We start from the raw sequence: 14,334 nt of genomic DNA on the forward strand, positions 1-14,334 counted from the left end.
CATGTTTAATTTTTAACTGCATCTGATAGGCTTGATGCCTGGCAAGTGGGACCCACTTCTCTCTTTTGTTATGTTTGAGCCTTTAAGGCTACAGATGTAAAAGAGAGAGGGGTTTTTTGGTTGGTTTTTTTTTTTTTTTTTTTTTTTTTTCCATGTGACTGTGCTTGGTTAATTTCTTGCTGAAAAAGGAGTTCCAGTTACTTCCTTCCTTTGCAGACCACAGGCAGTATCTGTCTGAGGAAGTAATTAATCACATCTCAAATATTTCTACACAGTAAGAACTGTATATTTCCTTCAGAAAAAAAAAAAAAAAAGGAAGAATAAAAAGAGACCCATGTTCTTAAGTTATTCACTGGTATACAACCAATTGTTAGTTTCCAGCATACCTAGCTAGGAAATGGCCTCATTTGCTCTCATTTATTTATTTTATTTTAATGTCGGCACAAAATTCTCCATAGAAGCAAAACTATTTGGAATGTTAGCTCAGGTGTTTCTGTGTCATAGTAAGGGGTCAGGTTTTGTTACAAAGAACCACTGGACAGTTCTACTTCAAAGGTTCCTAAGCCCTTCCATCCCATCAACCTTCTTCTTTCCTTCAGAAATCTTCAGTTATTTTGATTTGCTTGTAACCTCCTATTTTTAAAATTGTTCTTATTTTGGAATAGACCCAAAACAGGTATGGAGATAACCAGCTTTAATAATACCCAAATTAAAAACCACATTAAAAGTACCACGTGTATTAGTCATCCTCTTTTCTAGAATCTTCCAGAAGTCCTGAGAAATGATTCTGTCTCCAATGACAAAATCAGTTTAAGCAAGGTGTTATTAATAATGCTCATTTACAAAAATGTTGCAAGTCTCTTCCTACAAGTGAAGTTAGCCTTCTAATAGTTGATGAGAAGGGGCAACAGCTTGGCTAGCCATTTGAGGAGAATTTAATTTTCCCTTGTTTCCTTTAAGTGAACACTTGAATGAATGGAAAGCACTGTGTCTGAGCAGTGTTTCACTGAAACCAGTGCAGAGCAGTGAGTGTTTGCTGTAGAAGAACTTAGGTCTGCTTTGGAATAAAAGTAAAACATCCGAGCACAGTCCAAGTCCCCTCTCAATCAGTCTTTGTAAAGTTGATAGTTTCACCAGTCTTACTTTCAAGTAAGCCTTGCTTGGTGTCTTTCTCTTTTTTTCACAAACATTCTAACATACTCTCACTGGGTCTTAAAAACCCAATGATTTCAGAGGAGAGGACAATGTGCACAAAGCTAATACTGCTTCATCCCTGGATTGGCCGTTGTTTATTCCTTGTTCCTAAGGGAATTTCAAGAGAATGTGAACCAAATCAACTTTTTTTACATGTTTCTGGATGAATTTTTCTACATTGAGAAAAAAATAGGATGAAGGATGAGATGCAAATTGGATTAAATTAGACTGTAAAGGTATCATTTAATCTGGAGATATTATGTGGCATATATAATATTGTAGTTTCCTTAGCTACTCATGTGTATTTTGGGAGATCTGCCAACATCCCTTTCATTTTCTAATGTAACTCAAATAAACTGTAAATCACTCATCTTTGTATCAGGATTAACTAAAACAGAGGATGAAGAATTGGGGAGACTGTTTTTTATTTAGGAAAATGTTCTGTGCAAGTAATCGTGAGTCAGGCTTCAGTCTACCCTCCTTAGTAGGATGATATTTCTCAGTTTATTTGGAATTCTGATTTACTTGTGGAAGGAGTCACTTTACTGGACTCCCACCACCTGCCAAATGTGACACTGCCATTGATGTCCCCTAAGCTCAGTGTTGTCATACACACCTTTAGAAAGGCATAATTTGCATTTCAGCAACTTTCACAGGCATTTTCTGTTTCTACAGTCTTCACTTCTTTTATAAACCTAGCAAACTCTGTATCTCATGGATATTCTTTATAGATTACCTGTCAATTTCATGAACACTTTATGCTTAGTACCCTAAATTTTACCATAAACCAGTAAATTTTGGAACAATGATGTCATCCTCAGCATTCCATAAGGCAAAGTATGTATCCTAGGTGAAAAATTATGTCTTCATTGTGGGAAAATGTGACTTTGCTTATGGTGGAAATATCATTAGTTTAATTACTCAGAATATTGCCCCTAAACCCTTTTGTGTTGGATATAAGTTTATATTAGTCTAAAAATGCCAGCGCAGAAATTTGCCATAATAAAGAGGTGTGGTGAGAAAGATCATGCTCTTCTTCCTGAGGATTCTTCCATGCTCATCTTATACCTAAGAAAAAAAGTTTATTTGAAGACAAAAATGAAAAAAGCTGGGAAGGCGTTAAAAAAGAAAAATAAGATAGCTTAGGGAAAAAATCACACATTGCTTTCTACACAAAATCATAGTATACATATTTTCATAGGGGTTTTGAACACTGGAAGTGTTTTATTCCATGAATCTGAAAATGGTCTAAATTTATGTAGCTATGCAGAAAAAAAGGTATTTGTCCTTTTTTTTTTTAAACAGGTGATTTTACGTTCTGAGTATCTCAAACTGAGACTCTTGTAAACTGTGATGTGTTCGGTTGGCTTTATGGGCTTTTTTGACTATTGCATAAAGTCAATTAAATAATTATTTATATCTTGTGGAGGAATAAGTATTCTAAAAAGTGATTAAACATATATACAATTATTACTACTTGGTCTGAAAGTACTGTTGTATCTTCAGTTATCTAGCCATTTATGAATCAAATTTTAAATTCTTTTTCTCAAAAACTGGCTATTCAGTTTTGGTGTTTCTTGTGGAGTGCAGAAAGAAAGGTGAATCCACCTGGGTAGGAGCCAAAGTGGATGATTATCTTAGAGAGTCATTGTCTCAGAAATACAGAAAGATGTAAATCTTGATGTAGTATCATCGATACCGACACTTAATCTGTGTGTAAATTGTCAAATCACTTAGGACTCCCCTTGCTCTACTTTCTGCTTCTGGGAAATAAGCCTGATGGTATCATCCCATCTCAAAAGACTTCAATATTCATAAATGATTTGGAAGTTCTGAGATAAAAAGGGTTAAAAAGTTGTTACTAAGTATGATTCATGATTGCCATATTGAAGCTTATTTTAAAATTACGAATGCATAAATATTTTTAAAATCACATAGAAAAAAAAGAGTACAAGCAATAAAAAATGAACAGGAACTAAAACTTGAATTGCAAACAATTAATCCAGAATTTACGTAATCTAAAGTAACTAAGGAGTCTTAAAATATTTCTTTAGAATGAACTTCAAAATCACAGCTAAGATCTTAAAATAGCAAAAGCAGAACAATAATTTTATATTGTGTTTATGCCAAGAATAACACATATGGTTTGAGCCAATAACTTGGACATATAAGTGCCAGAATAATGTAAATAAAACTAAGAAATATAATACACATGTGAGGTCTTAGTGATAGTTGCACCCTTTAGGTTTTCAGTTTAGTATCTATTCTTGTGCATATCTTGACAATGATTTGACACACTCTGGAAAAGTTTATTTTTATATTCTTGCCAAAACATGAATAATAGACCTGTCATCTTAATGTTGATTTGCTTTGGGATTCTATTTGATATATTTATATCAAATTTATTCAGTTAGAAAATATGAAGTACTGGCAACCTAACAAAGGTTTTCCAAATATGAAGGAGTTCTGCTGGAATTCATGTCAACCATTTCCCTAAGCTATGTTATTCATAGAGTACATAGAATATGATAGCAAAACATAATATATAGATTAAGTTGCATTGTCCTCTCATAGCTTCTTGACAGAACAGTTTTTAATCTGTTCAAGCAAAATAAATACTAGTATTGGTTGTAGACTATGTTGGAAACCATAATGAAAGAGAAATTTAATTTACAGCATTTTTGCCTACAGCAAATGCAGAAATTTCTACTGGATAGATTTTCCTTTTGACATAGTTGAATCATGCCAAAGATCACTGAAGGCAAAGGAAGCATTTTCCTTCATTTCAATGACCTTTGGAAGCAAGCCAGAGTATAAAAACCATTATATAACAATATTAATGTCACAACAGAGGAAATTTCTGGACATTTTACTTTATTTAAAGAAATTATCTTTTTATCCATCTCCCAAGTAAAATATAAATCTTTATAATATGACAGTTACAATAGGACATTCACAGATTTGGGAACATGTTACAGAAACAAAATATTTTATATAGAGTATTTATTCTCTGTTTCAAAATTACGTTAGTATTAAAACAGATTAACGATTCTGTTCCAGTTTTAAAAAATTCTACTTGACTACTGCTTAACACGAAATACAGGACACACAAGTTAAATACAAGTTCTAGCATTTTCACATTTCATTTTCCCTTGTACCTGTCCAAATTAAGATTTACTAAGACAGAAGGGAACTACATTGGGAAAAAAAATTGCTTTGCACATTGTTGAGGTCCTAATTTATCCTGGGAAAATTTGTGTTTTTCCCCAAAGCATTCTGTCAAACTGGCATCTACACTGTGTTTGTGGTGTGACGTACATTACCAAAAAAGTAACTGCTGATTATCATCACGGAAATTAAATAAAGAAAACATTCTTTAGAACATGGTTGGTTAAATTTTCCACTTTGTTTGAAAGAATTGCAATTATGGGTTATCTAAAGTGGACACCAAATAACAGAGCAGCTCAACAAATGGCTGCCTGCTCTGTCATAGAAATACTTCAGAACCAGTGAGGACATAAACATCGCTTCTCAAAGAGGAAATTAAACCAGCAAACACAGAGTGTGCAGTTCAGGGTGGACAGAGGCAGAGAAGAGGCCCTGAGCTGACCCACTGCTCTTAGGCTGCTCTGGAGAACTTTGGAAAACACAAATGCTTCGAAGTTCATTAGGTTAAAATATTTATTACTTGGTTTGTAATAACAAGGTAGTATAAAACACTGCAGAAAATACCTGTAAAATTGGCAAGAGTAATGATGAACTAAAGCTGAATTTTGACCTGCAGGAAATAGATGCAGTGTTGCTGACTTCAGGCAAAGTCTATCTAATTGCACTGGGACTGAATTAACCCATAAATCTTTGGCATTGCTTTCCATGGTAATAGCTTTGCTCTTGCTGTTACTAGGATCAGATTCACAGATTCATATGAAATATTTTGGGTGGCTTAAAGATATGGATCTAATTACTTCCTGCAGTAGTTCTATTTTAATTAGTGAAACAGGAAGTTCTAACATGGATTTAATCCTGAGTTATTAAGTCCTAATGAGTAAATTTACTATCTGTTTTCATCCAAATGTATTTGAATTTAATATCCATGACTATCCCAAAAAGAGGACTCCACCCAGCTCATTTTAAATCAGAAAAAGTGAAATAATGGCAAGGGTTTGAGCAAGGTATAAGCTGATCAGTGTCACAAGAACAATGTAGCCCTCTCATGTACTTGCGTGTGAAGAGCAAAAAATATATCAGAGAGCCAGACAAACCACAATCCCTGTCTGTCATCTTACAGGACTTGAATTGGCCTCGCCTTTTAGACAGATCTCTTCTTGTTTCATTTCTTGGGTATCAGAAGCATCTCTGAGCCAGATGAACATAACTCTGTGCTGGTTCCATGCTCAAAGGGGCCCAGCTTCTTTGCAAAAAAGGTCTTTAAACTATTTTGCCTCCCTTGTATGAGCACATTTGGCTTGTCCCCATGATTGTTGAATCAGAGGCCCACAGAACTACAGAACATTCTAGCCTGGGGGGCACCTCAAAATATCACCCAGTCCAACAATTCTGGGGAAAGAAAGCTTAGACAAGACAATCTAGTACTCTGTCCAATCATATCTTGAAAACCTCCAGCGATGAGGGCCCTACCCCATCTCTAGGCAGTTCATTTTAAGGGGAATGATTGTTCTCACTGCAAAAAATGTCTCTATTCTATTGAAATGAAACATTTCTTGGCTACTTTCACTTGCTGCCCTTTGTCTTCTCCATATAGCTCCTTGTGATGACTGTCTCTGTTCTTTTTGTCAGTGCCTTTTAGGTACTGAAAAACTGTGATGATGCTCCCTTGGTGTTCTCTTTTCCAGCGAGAAGAGACATAACTACTTGAAATCTTTCCTCATAGGACTTGTTGTCTACCCCTTTGATGACATTGGTAGCCCTACTTTGATCTCTCTCCTGTCTTTCTGTGTTATTTTTGAATTCTGGGGATCTGAGCTGGACATAGGGACTCCAAGTGTGGCCTGACGGGCCCGGAGTAGGTTGGGATTGTGGTATCTCTGTCTCTGCTAGGTAACACTCCTGTGGATGCTATCTCAGTGGTGCTCATGAGAATAAACTACATGCAGACTATGAAAAAATAGTGAAATAACAAGCTATGAGGGAAGTAGCCATAGAAAATCCTTTTCTAACATGTGGTAGGACTGATCACGCTTTCTTTCATGTTGCTAGAAATAATTATGTGTGTAAGATGTTGGCTTAAAGGGAGTTTTGATCAATTGCTTCAGTTGACTGTATCAGGAAGTAAATTTACTGGTTTTGTTTTCCCTGCCAGAATGTCAAAATAGTATTTCTATTTTTTCAGCTATGAAATGTAGCTAAAAACATAATAAATTACATTGTTGTGGTATGACATTGCTGAAAGCATTAATGTACTTTTTCTCCCTTTTATATAAGTTATTTGAAAACAAATATTGTTTGTATTCTGTCAGAATATTCTGAAGTCTGCTAAAGATTTTAAATTAAAAATAGGGACAACTAATATAAAATTAAATAAACAATAATTTATTATTTCATGACAAACAAGAATAAAATAATTGTCCTGTAAATTTTCAGTATTGTGTGGAGATTTTATATACTTGGATTTATTTAATTTTCTGTTTAGACTTATTCTAATAATTTTCTATGTAATGACAAACTAAATTTGCACTTGCCTACATTGTATGTTCGTATTATTCATTATAACAGGATTTCTTTTGAAAGGCCAGTGGTAGAGAACAATGTAACACACAGAATAACCCAGTTTTCCAGCAATATCTGGCTTGTACATTTATTATATTCTGATATTTCTACTACTCCCTTCTCCAATGTTACACTTAACTGTTATAGAGGAGCTGATTTTCACAGCCCTGTCAAATATAAATCAAAGCAGAACATCAATTCTCTTAAGGTATTTCAGCAATTGGACTGTCAGTGTAGACCATTTCTTTACTAGTGTTGGATTTGTGTACAATAATATGCTATTACTTAATTAAACAGACGCAAAATAATCTGAGTGATAGGAAAGGTCTACATGTGAGCATCCGTCAAAATTATTTGATATTTGTATCCAGCTGCCATAAAAATATAATGTAATTTGAATTCCTGAGGCTTTATGTCTAGAAGGTCTAAATTCACTAGTACAAACACATGAGCGTGACACCTAGATACTTTTCTTACCTGTTTTGTAAGGTAATATAACAACTTTATTGTTTCAATGGAATTACATATTGCCAGACTTTCAGTATGTGATGTGTATCAGTTGCAGGACTCCTAACACCAAATTAAATTTATAAATAATAACCAACAAAAGATTTGATTGTCAGGTTTTGACAGTGTTCTTCATAAATTCTTTCTTTTTTGTCGTCCCTAGAGATCACAAATACAGCCTTGACAAGCCCTTTGCTTTTAACAAACCACTAATTGGGACCTGTAGTTTTCACTTACAAAATATCTACAAAATGTTATTACACACTATCCATACAGATGTTTCCTTGGCCATATATTTTGACTTGATGTAAAAATGGCAGTCTATAATCAGCTTATGGGCCCCCTCTCTATCACAGTTTATTTCTGCAATTGAGACATTATTTCTATAAATTGAATGTGAGACATATAATCTTGAAAACTTATTATAATATAGGCCTGTCCAAATCAACCTAATTTTAAGATTTTGTTGAGTAACTAACAAGTCAAATTAATATCTAAAAGTAATTTTTCCAATTGTAGCTCTTTTTGAGACAAATCTGTGATCATGTAAGAAGATTATGTGGTAAAATGACCATGATATTCCAATATGATAACAACTGGCATTATTCATTTATGGAGCAAGGGTTTTTTTGCTGTTGGAACAGAACAGCACTATATGTATGTTAGGCTGTTAGTATTTTATCATGTCAGATGTAGAAAAAGTCACTGCTGCTTCAAATAGACATTAGGAGTGTAATAGTATCAATTCATGATTGACCTTTGAATCTGCATACCTACCTGCAGACAAGCATGAAGTCAGCAAGGAAACATTAATTACAGTGTGATGCTGTGGTGTTCTTAGGACAGTGAATTGCATTTTTTTTAATCTTGAAAGAAAACTGAAATTGTTTCCAGGGTTCTCTCTTAGAAAAGTACCTTTGAGCAGGCTTTTACCTCAACCCAAGTAACGTTTGATCTTTTATGATCTTTTATCTTAGGTTATTTCCTGACCTTCTTGGAACCAGTAAACAATATCACTGTAGTCCAGGGGCAAACGGCAATCCTCCACTGCAAGGTAGCAGGAAATCCATCCCCAAATGTCAGATGGCTGAAAAATGATGCTCCAGTGGTTCAGGAGCCAAGACGGATCATCATCAGAAAAACAGATTATGGTTCACGTCTAAGAATCCAGGATCTGGATACCACAGACACAGGATACTACCAGTGCGTGGCTTCAAATGGGATGAAGACAATCACTGCAACAGGAGTTTTGTTTGTCAGGCTTGGTGAGTTCCTGGCTTTTATGACTGCTCAGACTGCTTTATAGACTAGGAATTAGTTTTAACCATAGCATAATGAGAAATGAATTTACTGTTTTAAGAAAAATTCTCAACACAAAAGAAAATAAAGTCAGTGCCTGGGGCCTCTCTCCCAGCACAGAACTTCTCAGTTGAACTTGATACCCTTTTAGTGGTAATAAAAGAAAGTAAATACAGATGTAGAGGTCTGTAAATATACAGAAGAAAAAAAATTAAAGGAGTGCTGGTAAAAAGTACAAAAAGGTAACATTTCATTGCCTGGATTTTTCACTCTACTGCTGAACTCAGTCTGTAAAAAAAACCAAAAACTGCTGAGAAGAATGACAAGCGGTTTTCTGTGTGATGTCCGTAGTTCTGGGTCTATCTTTGTGAATATCAGTTCTGTACTGCTGTGTGGAGTGTGGCCTCAAATTCTGTCCTCTGACATGTGAAGGTATACCACGCCTTTGAACAATTGCTTATATTACATTTTGGAGACTTAATAGGCCAGTCTGGAAGCTAACCTTTTATTTGGCTTGCCTGTGGAGCAATGGGAGAAAAAATTCTAGATGCATTTTTCTAAATTTTTTTCTTATTTTGTAATGTAAATAATGGATTCCACAGTTCAATTTGTAGTTATTGAGTATTGAAATGCTGAGTATTGACCCTTGCTCCTGCTGTTGCAAAAATTGATCATCCCCTTGCCACATCCTAAATTCTGATAGTAAGGCACAGCTGGGGCTTATTAAAAGGTAAGTGATGTGTTAAAATAACACCTTGTCTAACTACCTTTGTCTTTATGGTGGAAAATATTTTATGAAAAACACTAAGTCCATTCAGGTTGCTGCTGGAGCAGGCAGTAGATTCATAAGATTTTTATTTGTAGCTTTGAAAATAACAATATATAATTATGTTCAGGAATGCAGAGGGTTTTGTTTGGAGCTTGAGATAAACCTTCCTTAAAGAGACAATTTCCTTTAGATTGCTGTTGACTTTTTTTATTATGTTGTCCTTGAGCTAAACTTGTCAGCAATACTTGTTTGTTTTATGTTTGCAGGTCCAACAAACAGCCCAAATCACAATCTTCAGTAAGTACTCTTTGGAAAATTACTTAATGTGCTCTGACTACTTTTGTTCTGTCAGAATTTAGTTCATAAACTCAGTAAACACTGTCTGCAACTACAGTGTTCTTGCTAAAAGTATCTAATTTGACCAAAAACTCTCAGAATGGATGCAACTTTTTTAGACAGAGGCTACAATGGGTTTTTATTTGATTGACTGTTCTTGAGCAACTTCTGCTTGCTTATTTCATGTTTTGAACAAACAAATTACCACAAAGTCATGTTGGAACAGTAATTGTTTACAGGGCAAGTACGGGCTAGAAGAGTGGTTAAAAATGAATGGTAAAATGCTTAGCTTGCTGTGGTTGCAAATTTACCCATGTTATCTGATTATAACTTGAAGAGCCAGGTAAAACAAGACTAAAATCCTGTCGTTGAGTAGCTGTTTGTTAGTGTGATTTTTGACTTGAGTGTTGGTTTGGTGATTTCCACAAGATGCCTGGGTTTACCTGCTGATTCAGTTGTAAGGATGAAAAGAGAATCATAGAATGGTCTGGATTGGAAGGGACCTTAAAGTCACCCAGTTCCAACTCTTCTGCCATGGGCAGGACCTCCTTCCACTTTATCAGGTTGTTCCAAGTCCCATCTAGCCTGGCCTTGAACACTTCCAGGATTGAAGTATCCACAGCTTCTCAGAGCAACCTATTCCAGCTCTTCACCACCCTCTGAGTAAAGAACATCTTTTTAACATCTAATCTAAACCTGCCCTTTTCCAGTTTAAAGCCATTGCCCGTAGTCCTGCACTATCTCCCAGTATAAAAATCCCCCTGCATCCTTTATATGAGAACCTTTTAAGGCTGCAGTGAGATCACTCCAAAGCCTTCTCTTTCTCCAGGCTTAACAAACCCAGTTCTCTCAGCCTGTCTTCACAGAGAGGTGCTCCAGCCCTCTGATCATCTTCATGGCATCCTCTGGACCCACTCTAAGAGGCCCACATCTTTTTTGTGCTGAGGACAACAGAGCTGGACCTAGGATTTCAGATGGGCCCTCACGAGGGCCACATGGAGTGGTAGAACCCCCTGCCTCACCCTGCTAGACACACTTCTTTGCATGCAGCCCAGGGTACAAGTGTCCTTTTGGGCTGAGAGCTACATTCTTGGGTTACTTCCAGCTTTTCATCCACAGGAAACCCCTACAAAGGGTTGCTCTCAGTGACTTGATCTCCCTGTTCATGTCTGGGATTTCCCCAACCCTGGTGCAGCATTTGGCACTTGATCTTGTAGAACTTTTTGAGGTAGTTGCAATTTGCCCTTATTAAAGGATGTCTTGGGAACCTTTATTTATTTCCACTTGAGAAAGTCATGAAGTAATTATTTTTTCACTGTATCATTCAAAATGTTTTATTTATGTTAGTATATAACATAATGTGTTATATACCAGCTGTGCTGGCTGCCTTGGGTCGGTTTGTTGTCTTTTATATGCTGTGGGATAACTTCTAGGAGGATCTGCTGCATGATTTTTCCAGGTACACAGGTGAGGCTCACCAGTCTGTGGTTGCTCACATCTTCCTTTCTCCTCTTTTTAGAAACGAAAATGATGTTTCCTTTTTTTCAGTCACCCGGGAGTTTGCCTGACTGCCTTGACTTTTCAAATATGATGAGATTGTTTTGGCAACACCATCAGCCAGTTCCCTCAGGATTCTGGAACATAGTTCATCAGGTCCCATAGACTTGGGACTACTCAGCTTCATCAAGTGATCCCAAACCTGCTCTTCACTTAGTGGAAGAGACTTCCCCATACCCACATGGGAGATCATGGGCTTTAATGGAAAGGGTGACTGCCAGAGAAGTCATTGAATAACTCATTTTTCTCCCTATCAGTCACCATTTCTCCTTGGCCTTTCTTTTCTTCCCTATGTCATACCAATAAGCCTGGGAAACAAGTTTTGCATTGATTCGCTTATGTTATAGAAAAAGTAATTAATTTTATTTCTTTTGGCTTCCCTAGTATTTTTCAAGTGCTTCTCCTGAACTGAGAATGAACTTGTTAATATTTCACAAATACCAACATAAATAGAACATTTTGACTGATACAGTGAAAAAAAGAATTACTTCATGATTTCCTCAAGTAGAAATAAATTAGGGTTCTCCAGATGTCCTTTATACTGGGTTTTCCTAGGCTTCCTTATCCTATTTTCCTAGGTTTTTAATGCTTTGCTATGCAACCTTTGCTGGTTTGGAACACTAAGTTAAAATAAAGAAATAACTAGGAAAAAAAAAATTAAAAATCCTTTCATTTGGCTTTTGACACTTCACAATGAGTCTTGTACCATTGCTATTGGAAGCAGCAGTGTGCCATCATTGTTCTGGACCTGCCATTAAAAGGTGAACTGAAGAGTGCGCTGCTGGTAGATTATTTTCTTTTTAATATCCACTAGATTGGACAGAAACCTGAAACTTTAGAAAAACGAGGTCAGGTCAAAGGTCTAGTAAGAAGTCATGAGGGTCTTATCATATGAGGCCCAGGAGTTTTCAGGGATTAGGGATCTTTGCCTCATTGCATGCTTACTTCTTGTTTCAATTTTTAAAAAAATCAGTCCTTCAACTAAAATGCCATGTTTTGGTGGTAGAATTATTTTGTTTTCAGAAACTGACCCTGATTTTAAAAAAATCTAATATTTTGCATAAAATCGTGCGGGTCATTTTGTAAGCCAGAAAAGAGGAAGGGTGGAAAAAGGCAAAGGAGTACCTAAGTGCTTGGAAGGAGGTCTCATGGAACAAAGGACTCTTTCCATTCACTGTCTGCACAGTGCAGCCTCACACTGAGCCACGCGAGAGCCATTGCTGCTGGTATTAATGCTTCAAAAAAGACATGCTTCAGTGGAAACTTGAAACATAAAACCATTGTAACTTGGTTTAAGATTATACCTATTGAATATTAAGGGATAAGAAACATCATCTATGTAGATACCATCTAGCAAGGTATTTTTATGCAGTTCATGCTGTGGATTCCTAGAATTAATTGGCACTTAAAGATTGCCAGAGAGAAAATGTGTGTAATGCCAGTGCAAAAAAGCATCTTGACCTTCAGGTAATGAAGTTGAGGCGTTTTCATAAAAATCTAAATGTAAAATCTTTCCACCAAATACATAGTCTTAAATTGCTGTGGATTATTTGGAGACATCTTTATTTTCTGTCAAGATCCACATGTCTAAAAATTTCCGGGGATTTTTCTGGAGAAATTGAGAATTAAAATCTATCATGCTTATCAAAAGTATTAAAATTACCGAAAATAGTAATAGATAATCCAGATTAATTTACAAAGGAAATAAATTCAAAACATGGTCAAAAAAAATAGTTTCTGATTAGCCTTTGCTATCCAGAGGACTGTGCTATTAAAGGGTTGTTTTACTAGAGTACAACCCTTTAGCAATCCTTTCTCTCACTACATTATGCTTTTACTTTTTGCATCATTAGTATTTTTAGTTTTGCCTCTCAAAAGAGAGACATCCTATCTGTTCAGAAAGGTACAAGTGTGTGGATATAAAATAAATGTTTAACAAATACCAGAGAATGGTTTTTTGACCATTATTTAAAACAGCAATGGGCGTTAATATCTTGGAGTCTACGAGCAGAAGGGCAGAAACAGCTGTCTTTCCTTCTAGAAGTGATGTTCTTAGAAGATAACATTATTCTAAAAGACTGCATGTTCTCTAGTCTAATATAATTTTCTTTTGAATTTAATGATTAGATTAAATTTTACCCATTGGGCAAATTCTGGTTTTGAAGCAGTTAAACTATGGTAGTACCATCTTGAAGGGAGCTTGGGATGGAAGATATCTAATATTCAAATATTCTGTTTGTTGGCTCCTATGGGCTTCTGGAAAATTGATGAGGCCTCTGTGAAGTGAGGAAGGCACACAGTATGCAGGCAGAAAGGAATTCCCCTAAGCTCAGCCAAGTGTATGGGAAACAGCTCTGTTGTCACTGCTGCACTTTTCCCTATGTGACCTTTCTGAAATCTGCTTAGGATGCCAGGAGCTGAGCCCTGTGCGCAAGAACTGGGTTTTAAAAAAACTTTGAGAAGTCCCTGTTTTATTGAACTCCGACTAAGATCTGTTATGGGTTTGCAACTTTTGGTGCCTGTATATTGAATGCTAAGGAAAAATAGGTGAGAAGAAACACTGCCAACAAATAGAAGCAGTCATTACTTTGTGGAGGAATTTTTGAGATATTAATTATTCAGAATGAATTTGCCTGTTCTTATGTCTGATTTTCAAGTAGTTTGGGACAACAGTAATTTTTTTTAAGATTTGGGCCAATGAAGAAAATTAATGATGCAACTGTAGTTAGGAAAAAAACAGTTCTTTCAAACAGTGAAAAACAGAATGTATAAAACCAGTAAGGTGGCTCTGTGAAAACTCCAGTGAGGAGGTTGGGTTTATGAGCAATTTATTCTCCATGGTCTACATATCCCAAAGCACACCTTTTCTGTGACCTCAAAAGGAAATTTCTGCATGATATGAGGGGCACTCATATATCTTTATGATGGAAACAAACTCATTTTCA

The 14,334-nt window shown here is 35.9% G+C and overlaps 1 protein-coding gene across 1 annotated transcript in view; it reads left to right on the forward strand.

Annotated features, from left to right (window-relative positions):
• ROR2 (receptor tyrosine kinase like orphan receptor 2) overlaps positions 1-14,334 on the forward strand; it is a 143,746-nt gene that overhangs the window by 101,100 nt on the left and 28,312 nt on the right. Inside the window, exons 4-5 of the mRNA XM_059493080.1 lie at positions 8,406-8,693; positions 9,763-9,793. Of these exons, the coding sequence (XP_059349063.1) occupies positions 8,406-8,693; positions 9,763-9,793 (319 nt within the window). The remainder of the gene's footprint in view (positions 1-8,405; positions 8,694-9,762; positions 9,794-14,334) is intronic.

This window comes from Ammospiza nelsoni, chromosome Z, assembly GCF_027579445.1.
Source record: "Ammospiza nelsoni isolate bAmmNel1 chromosome Z, bAmmNel1.pri, whole genome shotgun sequence".
Classification (NCBI taxonomy): domain Eukaryota; kingdom Metazoa; phylum Chordata; class Aves; order Passeriformes; family Passerellidae; genus Ammospiza; species Ammospiza nelsoni.